The sequence below is a fragment of the Myripristis murdjan genome, chromosome 13, assembly GCF_902150065.1.
Source record: "Myripristis murdjan chromosome 13, fMyrMur1.1, whole genome shotgun sequence".
Taxonomy (NCBI): domain Eukaryota; kingdom Metazoa; phylum Chordata; class Actinopteri; order Holocentriformes; family Holocentridae; genus Myripristis; species Myripristis murdjan.
Window position 1 is genome coordinate 29726680 of NC_043992.1, and position 21323 is coordinate 29748002.

At 43.2% G+C, this 21323-nt stretch overlaps 1 protein-coding gene across 1 annotated transcript; it reads right to left on the bottom strand.

Annotated features, from left to right (window-relative positions):
- Nucleotides 1–852: 852 nt before the first annotated feature.
- On the bottom strand, nt 853–13297 carry capn12 (calpain 12). Its single transcript, XM_030067051.1, has 22 exons — nt 13028–13297; nt 12438–12507; nt 11326–11444; nt 7897–8030; nt 7519–7690; nt 7308–7391; nt 6727–6812; nt 6527–6604; nt 6227–6408; nt 5897–6147; nt 5733–5744; nt 5530–5609; nt 4823–4945; nt 4573–4609; nt 4395–4466; nt 4236–4281; nt 3807–3868; nt 2794–2862; nt 2617–2695; nt 2377–2493; nt 1465–1517; nt 853–1336 (listed from the first exon to the last, which is right to left on the bottom strand). Exons 1-22 carry the CDS (start codon nt 13226–13228, stop codon nt 1310–1312), a joined length of 2154 nt encoding a protein of 717 aa, XP_029922911.1. The 5' UTR covers nt 13229–13297; the 3' UTR covers nt 853–1309.
- Between the last annotated feature and the right edge of the window lie 8026 nt (nt 13298–21323).

The window sequence follows — 21323 nt, forward strand, 5'->3', positions numbered from 1 at the left end:
GCTCAGCTCAGACGCTGAAGCTGCTGGGAAAGCAGCGCAGAGGTAACGAGAGGAAGAGAAGCACCAGGCAGAGAAAAACATCCAAGGAGGTAATAAAGGAGGTGGACACAATTCACACTGTGTGGGCCCTGCCTCTCCCTTGCTCCATTTCCCTTTCTCTCCCCTCTATCTATACCAAGGTAGATGGACGGTTGCCGAGGGCAACCTGTGTGTAGTCACCTAACGATGAACAGGAAGTGGTGTGTGAGCAGAGGCTCTATTTATAGCAGCATGTGAAGAAAGGACAAGAGCGTGTGCGTGTTCGCTTGCACGCAGGTGTGTGTGAGTGTGTGTACCAACGTGTGTGGCGATGAGAGAGCAGCCAGTGGGTAACAGGGAGGAGGAGGAGGCAGATTGTGAGACTGAGACAGTTACTAGAGAGAACAGGAGGGAGCGAAAGAGTGAGGGATGGATGGAGCGAGTGAGGGAACGTAGTGGAGGAGGGGGCGAGTGCGTGTTGACGCTGTACGTGGCGTCAGTGTGATAAGAATAGAGATGGTGCGTGTAGTGCTGCTGAGACATCACCCTCACACCCTCAGTGGGGCAGCCAGTACTCCTTCTGTGTGTGTGTGTGTGTGTGTGTGTGTGTGTGTGTGTGCATGAATATTGCTTTTTATATGCTCATATGTGCATAGCTGAGTGGGTTTAAAACAAAAAAAATATATTTTTAATGATAAATTATTCAAGTTAAATTTTTTGAAATATAATTTTCTTTTTTGTTTGAATCCCAAAATAAAATATTCACCATCAGATAATTGCCTCTGCAGGGCTGCATATTTTATTTTATTTTATTTTATAATTGCCATGATTATATTCTACCATTCACACAAAAATGCAAACATACACATCTCACACTTACACTTTCATGTGTATTTAGGTTCCAAAACAAGGCTGTGTTAATAGAGCAATGCATTGTAGACATAAAAAGTAATCGGCGTAATTATAATCAGTCAAGAACTGTAATTGCTTATGGAAACAATTTTATTACAATGTCTACACTACCAGTAAACTGATATGGCAAAATGTTTAAATGTTAGTGTTCCCTACCCTGCATGGCAGTACATTAAAGCTGTAGTCAGTAGTTTAGTATTATAAAAATATAGGATGAAGAATGAAAAAGACAGCAGCATGCTTAGGCACAAAGTGATATAGTCAACAGTATTGCTTTATAATAAGGTAAGAACTCTCTTAACAATGATAGCTCACAACCACACGGCATGTTTGCAGAGCAGCCGTGGACAGAGCGTTAAACCCCGTTCACAGAGCGTGTTCACACCGTCAGGAGCTGCAGCAGCCACTGTGGAGGGACGGCAGGTGGATGGAGAGCAGAGACGAGAGAGCAGACAGACAATCACAATCTGTTCATCTGTTCAGAATCTGGTCGTTGATAAACCTATAACTTATAATACATAGCCGGATACTCACATTATTGATCCCTCTGTCTTTCACCTCTTGGCTGGTCTCTGATTCATACAGGGCTGGGGGAAGAAAGGAGGAATCGTCAGTGCCGAGTGCCAAATAATTTCTAAGCCTTTAAGCTCAATGTAGGAACTCATGTAGGAAATTTGGTGTTCATATTCAACAAAGATGTCCTGGCTTGTATCTGGCATGTACCAGTGTTTTTTGTTATGACATCCTGAACCCACTCTGAGATATAACACATTTTGTATTATTCACTTATAAATCAGGTAAAAGTAAGTTGTCCATTTTTATTGCTGCTTAGCCTAGAAGTGAATCTTTCAGCGTTTGTGGCACCTGCTTGGCCAAGTTTAAAATATACTGAGTTTCATCATGATGGGGCAGATTGGTGCAGTACTCTGGCCAGTGTTGTGAGAGGCTGTGCCCTGCTGCAAGTTCACTGCTTAATGGCAATCTTATTTTTCAACAAACTGAGCTGATACACAAAATGTTAAGTGTATGCACAGTATACCAATTCAATAAAGCTACAATGCACTAGCTTTAGTGCAGATAAATCAAATACTGAAAAAAACGACCATGTTTTCTGGTAGATTAATATAAAAAAAACAATTAAATTCACCATAATTTGACAGTGTTTTGAATGTTTGAATGAGGGATTTGAGTTTTAGTTAACAGCCATCAGGCTGGCTGGTATAAGGCAGTGGATACATTTCTGTCCCATATCTCATTCTTTTTTTGTTTTGTGGGTCTGTGTGGAGCAGCTGCAAAGATGGCTGCATGGAGAAACACTGAAAAATGCACAAACACACATGCAAACAGTCACAACAAACAAAATACATCTCTGCAGATGGGGTCTGTAATTACAGTGTGTACATAAATGGATTTGTGTGTGTGTGTGTGTGTATGTATGTGTGATACCAAATAGCTTGCGCAGTCTGGTGACACATGACACAAAGCCACAGAAAGGCAGGTGGGGCTCTCCAGATCCAAACCTCTCCGAGAGCAGCTGAACAACCTTCCCGTCACACTGCACTCCTGGGAAAGAGAGGTGTGGTAAAAGGTGTGAAGCCAAACAACAGCCACATTCTGTTTACGTGTGTGTGTGTGTGTAACTGTGTGTGTGTGTGTGTGTGTGTGTGTATCTGTGTGTGTGCATACCAGCAGCCTGCAGCGCCATGCTAAGTTCAAAGGGGCTCATGGTCCCTGAAGAGTCCTCATCAAACCGGAAAAAGATGGACTGAAAAGAGAGAGCGGTATCAAAAGCGGTACAAATGACACCTTCCCACCGCATACACATGCACACGCACACACACCTACACACCCAGCGAGCTGTACCTGCAGATTGCGCAAATAGGACAGCAGGGTTTCTGTTTGTTTACGGCTGAGACTGGAACGCCCTTTAGTCTGACAGGAGAGTTAAGGACACCTCGACGGGACAGAGGACAGAGAGAGGAAGTTGTGGAGAGTGACGGCTGAAGGTGAGCGGCAGGGTGCCACGGTGAGTCAACCAAAGGACCTGAATTCAAACGCCTTTGTCAGCAAGCATCTGCCCTGCTGAAGTGTCCTTGAGCAAGACACATAAAGGAACAGTTCGTCCAAAATACCAAAAATAACAGCGTATAGATGCTCTTAGATAGACTGATAGAAGCAAACACATTCATTGTATGAGAGCCATCAAACCATCTAATCCATCTTAGCTGATTAAACAATTAATATACTGAAAGTCTTTTATATTTTTATTTTAAATAGTCCAGGTAGACTTTTGAAAGAGTAAGTGTTAACTCTTACTCTGTTAACTCTTAACCGAACCAAGGGTTTACTGAACCATTACATCTCTAATCGATAGATAGATAGATAGATAGATAGATAGATAGATAGATAGATTGAGGGAAGCATTATGTGGATAATGCCAAATATATGTGTCACTGTCTCTGGATGGAGCTGTCACTGCTGGGTTAGTAAATTTTAATAACATGTACATTTTTTACTTTTTCAGTTCTGACTTTGGCAGCCTGGAAACCTCTCAAAATCCTACAGAAACTTGTTTTGTATTTTGGGTGAACTGTTCCTTTAATCCTCACCCTGTCCAGTGGTGCTGATCTGACGCTGAGCTGGCACCTAGCAAATGACAAGGGAATTTTCCTACTTTAATCAAAAAGGTAAGGTATTAGTGTTAATGTTGTTTTATTAGAACAATAAAAGCAAAAGTAGTGTAAACAAGACTGTTGATAGAGAGGAAGTGAAACAGCTGGTTTTATGTAATGATGTCAGCATAAAGAAGTGTGAAGAGATACAAGGAGACCACAGAATGAGTAATATTAAAGCCTGTAGCAAAGACAAAAGGATACTTTTTCTCCAAAGATGAGCTGTCTGCACGTCTCCAGCGGCAGATGGTAATCTTTCTCAAGAACTGCAAATGGGAGAAAGAAACAGATTGAAGCAGAGAGAGAAAAAAAGAAGGTTTTAAGTGGGATTAAGCTGAGGAAAAGTGAAGGTGAGGGCAAGCATAGTTACTTTTATTACTTAATCAAATTCAATTTACTCTATCTGCAGCTATGACCTTCTGTCTAGACTGCTGGTGACCTCTGTGGGCCCACTGTTGCAGGAGAGGAGGAGCATGTTGCTGCTTTGCTCCCATCTAGTGGCGATCAGAGGTACTCCAGTATCAAAGATCGCTTCTGACTGGACAGGCTCCCTTTGTAAGATTCACTCAAGATCTGCTTTTCCTTTATCTGCTGCTCAAAATATATAAAATATGACGCAGTGGGATCTCAAACCTGAGTTGAACAGATCCATGAGCTCCTTGGCATCCATCCTGTCATCCTGCCGGGGACATAAACAAGCTTGGTTAATCCACAGGCCACATGTATCTTTTACCTGTCGTTAGTTAAGGGGATGCAGCTGAAGTCTAGAGAAAGAGGAAGAAACTGTCTTACTGGGCCGGCCACGTCATCAAACGTTTTCTGAACTCTGATGTGATCCTCAGGGGAGACCGGCATGGACATGACCTGTGAGGCACAAGCACAAAGCAAACAAAGACATATTTCTTTAGTATGCTGCTATTATCTCCATCTATTATCGGCCTTGTGTTATAGCTGAGGCCAGTGGGCTCACCATGAGGAAGCCGGAGGAGCAGGTGAAATCCTGGGTCCTGCAACACAAATAGGAGACCATTCTTGTCAAATATCTGTTAATTCACTATTAGTGCAGTTGCTCTGACATTATCACAATATGGATCAGTCTAAGGGGTGTAGATTAATAGCAGTGGTGCCTCATGTCCACTACAGTAATGCAGTATAGTGTCCAGTATTCTCTCTTTTGGGAATTGTGTCCTGTTGTGTCTTCTGCTCTCCTGCCATCCTACCCCAGGGTGTTTCCAGTCTTGGAAAAGATGCGGAGGAAGAACTCTCCAGGCTTGTTGGGTCGATAGGTGGAGGCCACAATGACATAGTTCCCAGGGTCCAGGTGCACCTTCCTCCACACACCTCTGCCACAGTGGGGATACACACAGAAATGCAGCTGATGTTAAAAATACCGGTCCAAAAATAATGGCTGGCAGACGGTGGAATGTCTGCTTTTTTGCTTGCTGCTCCTTATATCATGCTTATCAACATTATTATGTGTTTATAAGATAATAATCACATCATAAACATTCTTATTATTAGATTATATGGCATTTATAGTATATGCACTTATAAAAATATATGAGTTTCTTATAATTTTTTTTTTATAATGGCATTACACACATTTACTGAGTCTTACTAACATATCTATTATGTCATTGTTAAACCTTTACTAAGCTTTTTTATTTTTGCTTTATTCAGGTTAAAAAGAACAAAAAATGTATTTAAAACTTGTATAGTCTTATTAAAACATAATAATGTTAATAAGCCTCATATAATTACTTACAACCCTTTTATTACATATTGATTAAATCTTACTACAAGGACCTTATCATAAAGTTTTACCTTTGTCTGATATTATTAACATATCATTAAATAAATTACAAAATAATTACAAATTTGGGAGTGTAAAAGTATGAATAAGGATTGCTCTTATGCTGTACTTTACCTCTGAGCGCGATATTTCCCGGAGCGACCCACGGGCCGGTTCTGGGTGAAGAAGCTGCGGTCCAGACACGCACCCTGGAGCTGTGTGGAGACAGATATTACAGTGGGATGGAAACTCTGTAACACTGTCAACTATGAAAACATTATTATGACACTAATTCAGACAGACGATGGAAAAAATATTATGGTCCATAAAGTACTCACCTCAGATGGAACCTACAAAAAAACAAAAAACAAACAAACAAACAAAAAAACAACAAAAGAGAACACATTATATGGGATAATGACACTGAGACCAAATACATGTATGTCATACATTTCATCAAGGAAACTAATGCTCTCTCTCTCTCTCTCTCTCTCTCTCTCACCCTGTAGATGTGGAAAGCCATGTAGAGGAAGTGAACTTTATTCTTCTTCCTCCTGTCCTTCTGTAGAAGCTCCACTAGTATTGTGCACTGTTTCCCTTTCTTCTTCTGTTTCTCCGCTATTTTCTTCTCCTCTGGGGTCATCTCCTCATCATCCTCGTCATCTTTGTCATCCTCATCATCCTCATCATCTTCATCTGCTTTGTCCTGCTCTGTCAGAACCAGCTCGAACTGGGGGTTCTTCCAGAATGATCCTGAGAAAAACAGGATGAAGCTATAACTACCAGAATGGCCCAAGTGCAGGCGTGCACGCACACAAACACGTAAACATACGTTGGTATCTGCGGCTCCCGCCAGCCGAGCTCCCTGGGACCCAGCAGCCCTCGTGGGCGCTGATGGTCCAGACAGACGTGGCACCGGGTGAGGCAGGCGTGTCGCCCTCCACCAGCGTGTCTGGACTCACACTGCACAGCTCCACCGTGTCAAACAGCCGGCTGAAGTCCTCAGTGCTGATCCTGATGGAGAGGATCAGCTGAGTTTATGTTGTGCGCTTGATGTGGGGATGTGATGCGTGTTTCTGTGCTGTATGTGAGAGATGTGCAGTGTTGGTGTGTTTCTGCATCTGTTACACACCAGAACTCTCCATCCTCTCTCTTTTTCAGCTCCATCCTGTCCCTCTCAGCTTTGCCCACGTCATCCCAGTCTTTAGATCTGTAATTACACAAGCACAAACATGAATGCAATATCTGAGAATGTAAGTGAAATTGCTCTCTGTTGCACACACACACACACACACACACACACACACACACACACACACACAGTCTCCTTACTTGTCACTCCAGGGCCCACTATATTCCACAAAGCCCCAGGGGTTCCTCAGCTTCAGCAACAAAGTTTCCCCTGACGCCTTCTTCACCTGAGATGCAAACAGAGATAAAACTGTAGCATGAATAAGGACGTGTTTACAAAATGAAAGGTTTTTGTTTTTTTTCCCCCCTGCATCGTGGCAGTCTTCTATCTATTCTTCTAACCAACACATAATGTCAAAATGCATGCCGAGCAGATTAGATTAGATTGGTTCAGATTGGATCTGATCAGATTAGTCTGAGATTAATTGAGTTAAACTGCTACAATCTAAAATAAAAGATGAGATTAGACAAAATGACACGACAAGATGAGATCAGATTGGATTAGATGAAGTGGGATAAAACAGAGATGAGATGAGATAAATTGAGATGACACTTGAGACGAGTGCATGCATATGCATTATACGTAACGCTGAGGACAATGCCAAATCTAAATAAAGAGGAGCATATTGAGGACAATGCAACAAATAAAGAGACGATGGTGCAGATTTAGAGGCACACACTACACAGTGTTGTGTGTGTGTGTGTGTCTGTGTGATACCGGCCTTGTCACTGTCAGTGATGGCGTACGCGTGGCCCTTAACCAGCCCGTCTCCTGTCACTTTACCAATCTCCTGGTAGCTGCTGGCCTGTGAAAACAAGCAATGGAAGTCAAATACATCTATAACAGTATCCCCTCCATGTTTACCTACATGCGTGTTTGTTAGTGTCAAAAGTTTTAGTGTGCGCATATATTTGTACGTGTGTCTCCTCTACCTGGATGAAGCAGCTGAGCAGGCTGCCGCGAGACAAGGCCGCCGTCAGAGACCGCCAGAGGACTCGGGGGGTACGAGACGAGACGGGGATGGAGTACGCTATTCCTCCGGTGAAATCCTCCATCCCCTCTGAAATATTACCCCCCTTCAGACTTCCATAGGATCCAATTAGCCTACATATACAAGTGAGAAAGATATCCTGAGAGGTTTGTGAGGTTTTTCTTTTTCTGAGGAGGGGGGGGAGAAATTATTGCGGTGACACACACACACACTCATGCAGAGATGTAATCCTAAATCAACACAAACACGGCCACAAAAAAAAGAGTGGGTGATCTCAGACATTACCACCCAGAAACATATGCTGATAGTGGCAACTGACTTGGCATAGGCCTTCTCCACCAGGGCGCTCCAATACTCATTGCGGGTGTGAGAGTAGCTGAAGAGCAGACGGCCTTCACGCACTGGCAGCCTGTCATCCACAACCACTTCCACCCACTCACCATACTGCCAGAACTGTACAGGGACACGGGGACACCGAAAGAGAGAGAGAGAGAGAGAGAGAGAGAGAGAGAGAGAGAGAGAGAGAGAGGAGGAGGAGGAATAGAAAGATTATGCATTAAAAATAGTGGACAGAGAGGAATAGAAGAGGAGGTGTGGAGGGAGGGTGGATGGAGAGAATAAAGAAATTGTGAAGATAACGAGCAGGGAGGCAGAGTGTAAAGACAAGGAACAACAGAGTTGGGAGGGTCTGTTTTACAATGATATTACCATGAAAAGACAGCGGGGAAAAAAATAAGCTCCCAATAAGTTCGAGTATGTGAAAAATAGCACAAGTAGGAAACTTTGGCTCCAAATAATGACCAAGTATATTTTTTCCCTCTCATTGCATTGCATTGTGACTAAAAGTGTTACTGTTAGAAAATAAATTTCTGTTTTTTTTTTCGTGCATTATCCCCTTGAGCTATGATTTTCATTTAAATTTCTGTATCTATTCACTGCAAAAATGCAAAATCTTACCAAGATTATTTGTCTCATTTCAAGTCAAAAATGTCTTATTTCTAGTCAAAATATCTCATTACACTTAAAATAAGACATGATCAGCTCAAAAGTAAATTGTTTTTAGACAATTTTCACTTGTTTCAAGTGAAAATTTGCTTGTTTCATTGGCAAAATTTGCCAGTGGAAAAAGTGAAAATTCACTTGAAATAAGTGAAAATTAGCTAGAAACAAGAAACAAATTTTGCCAATGAAACAAGCAAATTTTCATTTGAAACAAGAGACAATTGTCTAAAAACAAGTTACTTCTGAGGTGATCATGTCTTATTTTAAGTGTAAAGAGATATTTTGACTAGGAATAAGACATTTTTGATTTGAAATAAGACAAATAATCTTGGTAAGATTTTGAGTTTTTGCAGTGTTCAAACCTGAGATGTCATTGTTGTTCTGCACCATTCCATCAAACAGATTGTTTTGTGATTTCATTTTATACACATTTTCTGTAATTGTGCTGGGCGTATTTGGTATCTTTAAAAACCTTGACATCTCCACTGGAATTTCAAATAAAGGTCTCCAAGTTTGAACAATATGAGCCACACCGAGTGCATTTCTAATGACAATGACAAACCTGCAACCGGGACCGGCATACCGCCTAAAGAGGCTAAAACGGTTTCCCCACCCGTTCTATTTCATATTACACTGATATTAAACTTATTCTTGACATTCTTGACGCAAAATCGAATAAATCCAGATCTGTGAGAGACGGAAAGCAGGAGGAAGGCACCATGAAGAAGTGTGGAAAGAAATAAGAAATGAGGAAGGCCTGATCAAGGAGATGTGCTCAGACACATAGACTGAGGGCAAAAGGGATGATAAGGGGGATGAAAAGAAACAGACTATATGACATGGCATAATCAAGCATAGCATAGAGACAAAAATGAGCAGAGGGATAAAAGAGAATGAATGAAATGAAGATCAGACGCTCGGATCTGACAAATAAAACCCTCCGGCGTGTAAAATGATGAGTTAAATAAGCCTGCTGCTCATCTAAAACCCACTCTCCTCTCTGGCTTAAATTCATTTCTCAAACAACCTCCTGCGGCCGTTATGCCTGGAGGTGTGTGCTGTACTGCTGGCTTTGTGCGCACAACAGCGGTCGAGAACAGGCCTGCACTGGCCCCTCATAGCTGCAGCTGTGTGTGTGTGTGTATGTGTGTGTGTGTGAGTCCCAAGGGCAGTCCCTACCTACACGTCTGAACTGCTCTCCCATCACAAATCCCAGAGCAAAATGCTTTCTCTGTCCTTCCGCCGTGCATGTTGAGTCACGCCACGTTTTCCCTCAGAGTCTCCATACTGTGATGCCAAGGCTCCAGGGCAAATAATTACTCACTAAGTGAAAACCGTCAAGCTATATGCGAGTCGTATGTTTGTTTGGTCTTACAAGATTGATATGCGTAATAATGTGATATTTTATAGATCCCTGCAGGCAACCGTGCAGGTCAGAGCCAGTTGAAGGCTTTGCAGTTGAGGCATTTTCTCTCTGCTCACTGAACCTCCCTGCTGCAAACCTGAGACGACAGGGTTTATGCTTTATTTCTCTTTTGGATCCTCATTAGCTTTTGGATGACGGCTGCTAATCTTCCCAGCGTTCACATTTTAAAAGTAAGCAGGTATTAGTCAGCAAAGTCCATCATGTTTTACAAAGAGAGGCAGCTCACGTAAGAAGTTGATGATGCTAAAGTCAAGAGCTGAAAGTGAAATAACTAAATTGCTCAGCAGGAAATTCAGCAGCAGCAACGATGACAAAAAGAAACCAGCAGCAGTGACGACAACAACAAAACTTTATTATTGGCTAGAAAAAGCACCTCGGTTTTTGCGTCAGTATTTTTTGAGAGAAGTCATCCCTCCCTCCATCACTTCTGGATGGGATTTCGTTGCTCAGTTTGAAATTTGATTTTGTGTTTGTGTCCATGTGAACCCACTCCGCAATGAACACTCCAGTTTAAGCGAATACCTGTTGGATCTAATTACCTTTTTCCGCTGTCATGACTACAGCATAATTACTAAAGAACTGAAGTAAACAAGTAGATGAGTTATTGAGTCTTGACTTCATTACAGAGACTTCAGTAATGAAGCCAAGAGTTTAATCCAATAAAATATAAATGAGCTCTGTTAATCATTCTTTATTACATTTTGCATAAAATGGCCAAATAATAGGTGTGATATCTGAATCAAGATTATTTTGTGTGAAAGTCTACCTACCCTTTATGATTATATCATGCATTTTAGATACATAACAGGCCAGCTTTGGCCACTGATGAGCGCTATCATGGTTTTTTCGTGGGGGCTGGGCGGATGGGGGACAGTGGTGAATAATACCAAGCACCACGCCCAGGCAAAGTTGGGTGCTGTTGGGAGGGGCAAGTGTGGGCAGCAGAAAGAGAATGTGTTTGTGCATGTGGATCTGTGTGTGCATGTAATTTTGTGTCGGTCAGGGGCAAAAACGAGGAGGGAGTCTCAGCTGGCTGAGTGGTCATGGGAGGAGGGGTGGGTGTAATTAGCCATTTTGTTCATTAGCAGCAGGAGGAGGGAGTCGGAAGCTGTTTGTGTAGTTATTGATACAGCAGCAATCCATCTAAGTGCAACTGTATGCCCTTATGTTTGGTATTTTGGGTGAACTATTCCTTTAAGTGTCTCATCTAGCTAGTAATTACAATCTCGCCTTTTAGATATGACTCAGTCTGATCTATCTGTCTATCTATCTATCTATCTATCTATCTATCTATCTATCTATCAGTAACCCCTCACTTACCCTGAAGTGGAAGATTCCTGCGTAGGACTCAGAGAGGTTTTGTTTGGGCGGCACCACCTTGACAAACAGTTTTGGGTGCATGGTCAGGCAGGACAGGGCAGCCAGCAGCCAGCAGTTCCCTGGTTGGCAGCAGTCAAAACACATAAACCTCACATGGAGAAACATCACATTTTTCATGATAAAGCACTGTTTGTGCAATGTAATAAGTAACACTAACACATATTTTACTTGTCAGATTATTTAGCGCCTCAAGACATGTTTAAGCATGTTTTCTGTTTTTTTTTTTTTTTTGTTTGTTTTTTTGTCAATGCTTTTTAGCCACATTCCTCTCCAATGGTAAACATCTGTTTCATGTAGAAGACTTCACCAAACGTGTCGGTGGTGGTGAAATTCTGTAAATCACATCCTAGAAACACAGTCTCGATGAAAACTTAAAACAGAGACAGATGGGAGGAGGAGGAGGAGGAGGGAGGAGGAGGAAGCAGTTATTGATCCCCAACACTGACACATATTCACAAATTCACATATTCACACATGCACGAGTGGTGACACAGGCAGCCAGTCCCACAGTGTCTCAGAGGAGGGCTCGCTGTCATGCAACACGGCCCTGCAGCTCACCACAAATGACAAACAGACTGAGCAACGCAGTTACAGCACAATTTGAGGGGAGGACTGGATGAGGAAACAACCCCCCACCATACACACACACACACACACATACACACACACACACCCTCCCGCTGATCCCTCCCTGGTTTAGGGGCTCGGTGGAATCAGTGGGGTGTCACCGCCCTCTCCCTCTCTCTCCCCCTTGCTGTGTGTTTGAAGTCGGGTCCAGAGGGCTGTGTGGTGCAGACATCGTGGTCTGGACTGGTTAGGCTTTGTCAGAGAACAACGGGAACACAGAAACCCACTGACTGAACTGAGGGAGTGGTTCAGCTCGGGTTAAATAGATTTATCTTCTCTGGGATGTTACACAAGGCCTGTTTAGACAATACTATTATGACACATCTCCCTTTAATTCCTCATTCCCTGGCAAGGATGGGGGTGTGGGGGCTATTAGGGAGAAGGAGAAGGTATGATGGATGTTGAAATATTTCTCACAGACTCACCCAGCTGGCCCTGGCAGATATCGGTGGTCCCGGTTGTGCCCTCCACAAACACAGCGTTCTTGCTGATCTCCTTCAAGAAACACAGCGGGAGGAGGACAGTGAGTAAAACGTGCTGGACCACCACTGAGCAACATGAACACAGAATGTGTTGTTCTCCAGTTTGTGCACAAATAAGTTGCAAATGACTTTAATCTTACCCTGAAAGTGATAGAACAGACTAAAACACCACCACTGACCATTTTAGTGGGTAAACACTTTTCTATTCATTTTCTGCTCTTCCATCTTCATTTATGTTAACACAATCTGTCTATACTGCCTAAAGCATGATTGACATTCGAGGAAAAGCAGTGTTAACTTTCAAAAGCATGAGCAATTACTGTTTTTTCCACTATTTCGTTAGACAGTGAATTCTTTTCTTTTTCCAAGGAGAACACTCCAGGTATTAAGTTCCTCATATCCGAGCCACACCTGGTGACCCCCCCTGCGACTACACACGCACACACACGTACACGCACACATACACATACACAACAAAGGATTAAATGATGCACAGCAGCCTCCTACATATTGCCAGCACAACTTGGAGGTACCTTGGGTCGCAGCCACTTGATCGCCTTGTTGGGATCTGGGTCTTCGGGCATGCCGATGGACTTCTGATCGGCTGCGAAGGCCGGATCAGAAAATAACACACCAGACTTTAAACACTCATCGCGGAGAGTCTTGAAGTGCTGGTCCTTAAATCTGATCGGGTTCCCGATGGATCCGAGAGCTGCCTCCTCCTCAGGCTGCATGTTACTGTCAGTGTCAGTCTCTCATTCAAAGTGCAAAATGACTGATTTGTATGAACTCGGTGCTTAAATACAGTTAAAGCGCACACCCACCCATGGGCCACTTGGAGCGCCTCCTAAGCTCTGCCCAGCCCGGAGAGGTATGCGCAGCGCCGGGGGCTTTGGAGAGCTGGAGTCGGGGTAATGACACGGTGCCAAGGGCCGCGCTTTCATCTTCCTAATTTATCGTCAGCTACATCATCGTGTGTGTGATCGGAGGGAGGCCATGGTCATTTATTATAAGGAGAGCGCAACACGCACACACACTCGTCTGCACATGACTGGACAATTTTCTGTTAGAGTGTGTGGAAAGTATGGCTCATGTGTACGTGTGTATGTGGGAGAGAGAGAGAGAGAGAGAGAGAGAGAGAGAGAGAGAGAGAGAGAGAGAGAGAGAGGGAGAATTGTGAAAAATGACACCTAAAACTAAAAAAGAAAAGAAATTTCAGATCATGCATGCACTGTAATGCATTTACAAGCAAATCTTGTGCCACTGAACGGAACGGAGAATGGCTGCTGTGCCCCGAAATCAACGCTGGGTGGCAGTCTACTCCAGCTGATGTTGACAGAAAGCTGTGCGTCTGGACTCACAGACGACAAAAACATCAAAGCTGTGAGGTGGATTACATGGCGACTGAAAAGAAACGCATCTTCACAAAGGCCTTGACTCAATGTATTCTCCACTGAGTCATCAACAAAAAGAAAATCACCACAGTGTTTCAATGATTTGCCTACAAGGACTACAAGTGTGTGGCTCTCAGCTGAGGTTAATGAAACTTTATTGTAGTTTATAGACCTGGTATGGTCTTTTTTTCTATGGGCCTATTTAAAGAATTGTAGTTTTGCTGTCATATAGTGTGTATAGCGCCATCTTAACAAGCGTGTTTTCAAAGCTGCTTATAGGCCTGCTAAGTAGCCCAGTAGTTTTATTAAACTATTTTGAAGTGGACAGCCAATTATCTGTAACCCTGCCCCGCCTCCCCGTCCGTGTTTGTCATTCATTTCAGGTGGATGTCGGTCTCTAATAACCCATTGTCCCGTGCAGTTCATTTGCTTTGTGTGCCCAGCTCCTTCAGTGCGTCTCAACTCGTTCCTCCATCACACGCCTGATTACACTAAAACGTGAGATGACCGGTGCTAAACAAACAAGAAGAATAGCGACACAGATCCGTGTAATGGTGACCATTTAACCCCATTCACAAGTTCCCTATTATCTCCGTATGGTCTTTGAGGACAGGATTACAGGGGGCCTGGGTAACAAAGGTCAGAGGGCCGAGCAGACACTCCCACACCTCAGTGACCCCTCTGATCCCACGACCCGACACCGGCCCGCCGCCCTCAAGCCGCTTCCCAGGATGTGGGCCAGGCTGGCTCTGCTGCTCCTTCCTCCCTGTTTAACCTGCTTTGTCTCAGCCCAATTTATGCTGCATCACTCTCTCTCTCTCTCTCTCTCTCTCTCTCTCTCTCTCTCTCTCTCTCTCTCTCTCTCTCTCTCTCTCTCTCGCCCAAAGCAAAATAACCATAACCATAAAATGTCTAGAATATTTCATCCAGGTCTTGTGTCTGATCCTACTTTTCTCCTGGTGTTTATTTGTCTCCTATAATATTATTATAATATTCCTATAGTATTTTTCCCCTTAGGCTTTAAAATGAGTCTGTGGTATCTCGTCAGTAGTGATTCTAACTTATTCTCTGGTGTTGTGTTTATATCCAATGGTACATCTAATCTGTGGTGGTACTGATATAATATGTGGGTCAGGCTTTGCTATGTGTCAGTGGTCCTCATTATTATTATTATTATTATTATTATTATTATTATTATTATTTTTGTTGTTGTTGTTGTTGTTATACTGATATTGCACTTAAGTCATTTTATCTTTTTATGCTATTTATCTCCTGTGGTATTACTATACTATTCATACAGTATTGAGGTAATGTAAAAAGTTGCAGCTACAATTTTACTGTGATATTTTGAACAGTATCTTTGTCTTTGTCACAGGATTGTTCATGTCACTGAAGTTATTTTTCAGCGACATGTATAGGCCACCTTATAGCTCTTATAGGGTATTCGCGTTGAGTTTTGTGCTGTAATCGTGTTGGAAAACACACCAGCAGGAATGACGGTGCTGAGCTTGAGGTTATGTGTGTGTTTTATGTAACACAGGTGACACTGGACATTTGTTGCATGTGGAGACTCTGCTCTTGGTGGTGAGGAGTTTGAGTTCACCTGCCCCCAAGGCCTCCTGCACCCTACAGGGGAGACATGAAAGCATTTTCACCGGTCACAGGACTAACTCTGAGCTCTTGGCCTTACTATGCACCCCTGATCTTCTGAGCCGCAGTGTGTGTGTGTGTGTGTGTGTGTCGGGTCAGATCCTGTTTTTCCAGCATTTCTGCGCATGGCTAGGCTGGGCAAGTAACAAAACTGACTGACCTGAATGTGTATATGTGTGTGTGTTAACGTGTATGTGTTTGCCTGGGCAACTGAATGAGTGTATGTTAGGTCAACAACAAGGGTCACCAGGTGCAGAGAGAACATGATAATGTGACTGTGTGAGTGTGTGTGTGTGTATGGAGAGAAAGACATGCATGAAGAGCAACGGACAGTTTGTCATCGAGTGGGTGGAGGTTTGATTATCTGATGCACAGATCTAAAAATTTTCCCTCCTCTTTCTGTTTGTTTTGGTGGCGTCTTCGTTCCCCCTGCATGTACAGAAGTGAGGTGTAAAGACTCTGTATTACTCACTCACTCTCTTGACGTAATTCAGAGTGAGCAACCATAAACAAGTCCAATTCAGAAGTTTAAAAAAATGATTTACTTGTGTCAGACTAATGATAGGTGAAAACATTTCATTCCCTGTCTGATCAAAATGTTGCAGGACTGAGTGTGTGACTGTGGTTCAGTCCCTGGGTTTATCAAACGTGCACCTCCTATAACAAATGATTTGCTGATTTATAGCCACAAAACTTCCGCAAGTCTCAACAGGAAGTTAATCAACCTCTTTCACACACTCATCACCAAACGCAGCGCCAGTCAGCTACACTGCCCTATCACGACACTGGGTTATCAATATAACCCAATCATTACTAAACACACTGTAACTGGTTTCAGTAACAACAGGCTTACAGGAAGGTAGATCCTGCTGATGGTAAACTGCCCACTGAGCTGTTCAGACACCAAACTCTAGGTTTAGTCATGTAAGCCAGTTCTATCAAAACACTGAGACTGATCATGAAGCGTCACTGCTGGGCTAAAACGTCATCGCTCCAATGTTGGTGACTTCCATGATTTAACTTCAGCTGAAAGGTTGACACCATGTCGACCTCACAACAGCATATCATACACAACATCATGCCTCTGTCACTCCTATTACTGGTCTTAGCATATTATATATATTATTCTATCATGTTATTACTATTATTCATTATTCAGTACTGCATTATTGGCCCTACCTCCATTGTCATGTTCTGGTGGCTGGACTCACTGCACTGCTGTGTTCTTATTAGAATTTATTATTAGTATGTTTTAGTTCTTATTTTTGAATTCATATATTATTTTATTACTTCTATTCTAGGATGTATTAGTGTTGAGACGTGTTGTATAAGCTTCATTCTATCTATCTATCTATCTATCTATCTATCTATCTATCTATGATATTATACATGTAATACTGTGATGTGATATGATATTATATGATATTTCATATATGCAGGAATGATGTGATGTTAGAATGATATAATTTATGATATATCATATTGTATGATGGGATATGACATGATTTATGATACGTTTGATATATGATATAGAAAGAATTATTTCTATGGTGTGACACATTTGATATCTGATATGATATGATATGACATATTAGATTTCTATAACTTTAGACTTCAGAAATGGGGGAGGGATGGGATTAAGGTTAAGCTATTAAAACAATGAAGAATCCAGCTTGTCTTCAATTCCCCAGTATGTAACCTGTGATTAAAAGCCACCACATATCTACAAAAAAAAGTCTCTTTTCCATTCATGAAGCAGAAGCCCTGCCACTACATTAAAATTCTTTCTGATTTTACCCCATAATGCATCAGTCACAGAGACAGTTACAGCCAAAGGGCCTGTCACATCTGGTGTATGTGGAGATGTGTTATCTTCACTGTGTATGTTTGCGGGTTTCTCTGTGGTTGTCAGCCCACCAAGCTGTCTTGTTTCCACCATCACACATTATGTCACTCTCTTCCTCCTGCTGAACAAATAGAAATTAATAAACCTCCCTCTTCTCTGTTGTTGTTTTTTTTTTTTAATCACACGTTCAGCCTTGTACCTTATAACACCAAACTGCTGTCTCAATAGTCTTTACGCAAGCCACAGACAATCAGACTGACACTCCTGCCACAGAGCTCCTCCTCAGTGATTTAGCCACATTATATAACCTCCCATATGAATGGATGCTCCTTGTCTTTCCCTCCACTCAGCGTGTGAAGGTGTTGAATGGCAGAGAGCGGCAGCGGATTGACGGATGGCTGCCCGAGACCGTGTCGCCTCTCACCCCATCCTCTCACACTTTTACTGCAAGGGGTTGGGGAGGGGGTTGGGGTGGAGGGGTCAAGAGAGGGGTGGGAGAGGTGGATGGGTGTAATAGCAAGGTTCAGGTTTCACTCTGTGGTCGCTGCGGGAGGAGGGATGGGTGAGGGAAGGTGGAGATTGTGGGAACGAGTGAGTATAAAGAGCAGAGAGGGAGTCCTGTGGATTTGTCTGATCGCTCCCCAATGCATCTTTTTCTTTCTTGTTATCCCTGTCTCTGTTGGCCCTGCTGATGATTTAATCCTGAGCTGCAGCCTCTGCCTTCTCAAACATGCTGCTATCCTCATGTACCCACGCTGGACTGGGATGGAGGAAAGAGGGAAAGGGTGGAGAGGGGGGCAACAGGGTAGGCACAGCATCAAGGGTGGAGGCTACACACAATGTATGAAACATGTTGACAGCCATTTTACATGATAGAACACAATCTTCTCATACATAAATGACAGCCTCTCATGGCCACAGGCTTGCCCTTCAGGAAAGTGCACCTGCGCTTGACAGCATGACATTCCCTTTGTCGAGAGCATTTTTGGCGCCTCATCACCTTATGTGCAATCAGAAGGAGTGCTTGCGCCATTTTTACCCAGAGATTGCGTTTAATGAAAGTTGAACTCTATGACTGTCCATAAAGATCTTTGGCTTGGTCAGTGCTTTTGCTTGTGGCTTTGTTCACATATTGCATTTTTTTTTTTTTTTTTTTGTGATGGCTTACACATTCTTGTGGCTCAATTTGACACATTATCCAAATAAGATAACAACACTTGGAGATAAACAAACTTTTTTTTTTTTTTTTTTGGAAAATGTCCAGCGACTGTTCCTGATTTGGGGCGTTTACATTAAGCCAGTTCCCAGTCACAACTTTCTGACTTGCTGCAAGTAAAACCTCAGTCAAGTACAGATCTTCCCTCATCACAACATCAACACTATCCCCAAGATACATCACACGGCAAGTGTTTGGTATGTCATACCCCAAAATAGTTTTAACAACTGCACCTCTTAATCACTGAATTCAGCTGTTTCATCCCATTTCCACAGGTGTATAACACACAAAGCACCTTGCCATGCAGTCTGCCTTTACAACTGCTGCAACAAGTCAATTTGGCAAATTTCCTCCTCCTACATATTCCCCCATCAGCTGTAAATGGTATAATTGCAAAGTGGAAGCGTTTAGGAACCACAGCAACTCAGCCACCAAGTGTTAGACCACGTGAAGCTACAGAGCGAGGTCGCTGAGCGCTGAGGTGCATAAAAGTGGCCAACGCTCTGCTGACTCAATAACTGCAGAGCTCCAAAACTTCTCTGGCATTAACATCAAAAACTGAGAGCCAGGAGCTTCATGCCATGGGTTTCCATGGCCGAGCAGCATGACTGAGCCCCAGTGCACAAAGCAGCTTCAGAAAGGCATGGTTGGGTGAGTTTGGTGTGGAACTTGACTGGCCCACACAGAGCCCTGGCCTCAACCCCATCCATGTGTGTGTGTGTGTGTGTGTGTGTGGTGCAGTGGTAAAAAAAAAAAAAAAAAAAAAAAAAAAAAATAGATGGATAAATGGATCTTGCCTTCTGTGAGGGTCCTGTGAAATGCAGAAGAGGAGTTTATCTGAGATTTATTTATTGTTCAATTAGTGTAAGTGTTTTCAAGTGTGTGTATTTTGCAAGAAGTGCGTTGCAGAACTGCAAGCAAAGTGCAAAGAAGAAAATGTGCCTTTGTTCAAGGCATGGCTACAAAAGTTCAGGTTCTGATCCGTTTGTCTAAGCATTCACTTTCAATGTGTGTGTTAGCAATCGGCAAAAACTGTATAAACAAAGTATGGTTAGGGTCACCCATTTTTGTAAGTTCATGTGAAGAGAAGTATGTCGAATAAAAAGTTTTCATAGTATATTAAAGATCACTGACTATGTTGCATGTATAAGTGTGTGTGTGTGTGTGTGTGTGTGTGTGTGTGTATGTCTGTCCTCTGGCTGCCTCTCACAATTCTGGACCAGCAAAAGCCTGTAAAGCTGAGACACAACTATTAGATCTCAAAGTCCACATTACCACCGCCCTGGGGCAGTGACTGGTCAGAAACACACACACACACACACATAAAAAAAGCACACGGTCAGCCAGTAACGTCATCCTCCCGCTCCTATTGGTGGATGGCACGCATTGTGATAAAATCTTAATGTTATGATTGGCTGACGTTGGCCTAGTGTGTGTTAGGAAATGGCAGCAGAGCTCCAACTCCAACTTCAAAAGGAGGTGTGGACTGGAGGAAGACAAAGGCTGGTCGGGGATGGGAAAGATATCCACTTGCTGTAGGGGCCACTGTGCTGTGTTCTGCTGTGTATCACCTTACCTTACATAATTGGGTCCATACGAGCACCAAATGGCGCTGGCTGGAGTACCCGGAGCAGGAATCCAGAGGGACAGACAGAGCAGGTTACCTCTCACCCTCTCACCTGAACTGTCCTCCCTCCCTCTCTCTCTCTCCGCCTCTTGCATCCATTTTCTCGAGTCTCTTTGTGGGAAGGAAGGGCACAGGCAGCCTCATCTGGGTCCAAGGGGCCAGTCGATGGCTTCTGTCTTCACTTCCTTCTTATTCTCTACAGCACAATGGTAATTGGTAGCAGTGGGCGTGTGTGCATCTGGTGCAATGACCCCCCCACACAACCCTCCTCTTCATCTACCCAGCCCCCACCCTGTTGAAAGCTCATTAAAAGACCTGCTGTTAATGAGCTAGAGGAATCATAGAACTTCGTTTTCATTAGAGGGGGTGGGGCTAAGGCCAGGGATGCTGGCACAGAGGTTTTTATGCCCTTAAAATGGAGTCAGCAATTATCCCAACCCCTTGACACCCCCCCTCCCACCACCACCCTGCTCTGCCCCCTAACATGCCCACAGACAATAACCATTCTGCTGCCCTCTCACCCCTCCCCACCCCTCCTACACACACCATATCCTGAGAAATCCTAGTCACCCATGTCCCATCACAGCCCTCTGAGCCCATGGAATGATACACACACACACACACACACACACACACACACACACACACACACACACACACGTCATGCACAGAATGAATAACACCAGGGCAAATGCATACAGAGGCACAATACAAGCACGGGCTGCTCATACATACACACAAACACACACATATACATGCATGCACACACACACACACACACACACACACACAAACACACTAACACCCCACTGGAATTATGAGCAGAGCTGCTAGACAAAGGGAGTAACATCACAGGGATGTAAACAAGGAGTGAGGGTCCCTAATCCAAAAAACTCACATTAAACATTAATAACTCAGCGCTGACTGTGGTCCTCGGAGAAACAACCCGCACTGACAACATCTAACTATAGTCACTTAAAAATAGTTACAAAAGTGTACTTGCAGGATGCAATCTGTGTGGAACAAAAAAAAAAAAATGCATGGGAAACTTCAAATGCAAATGCAGACAAACGCAAAAGACACACACAAGACACAA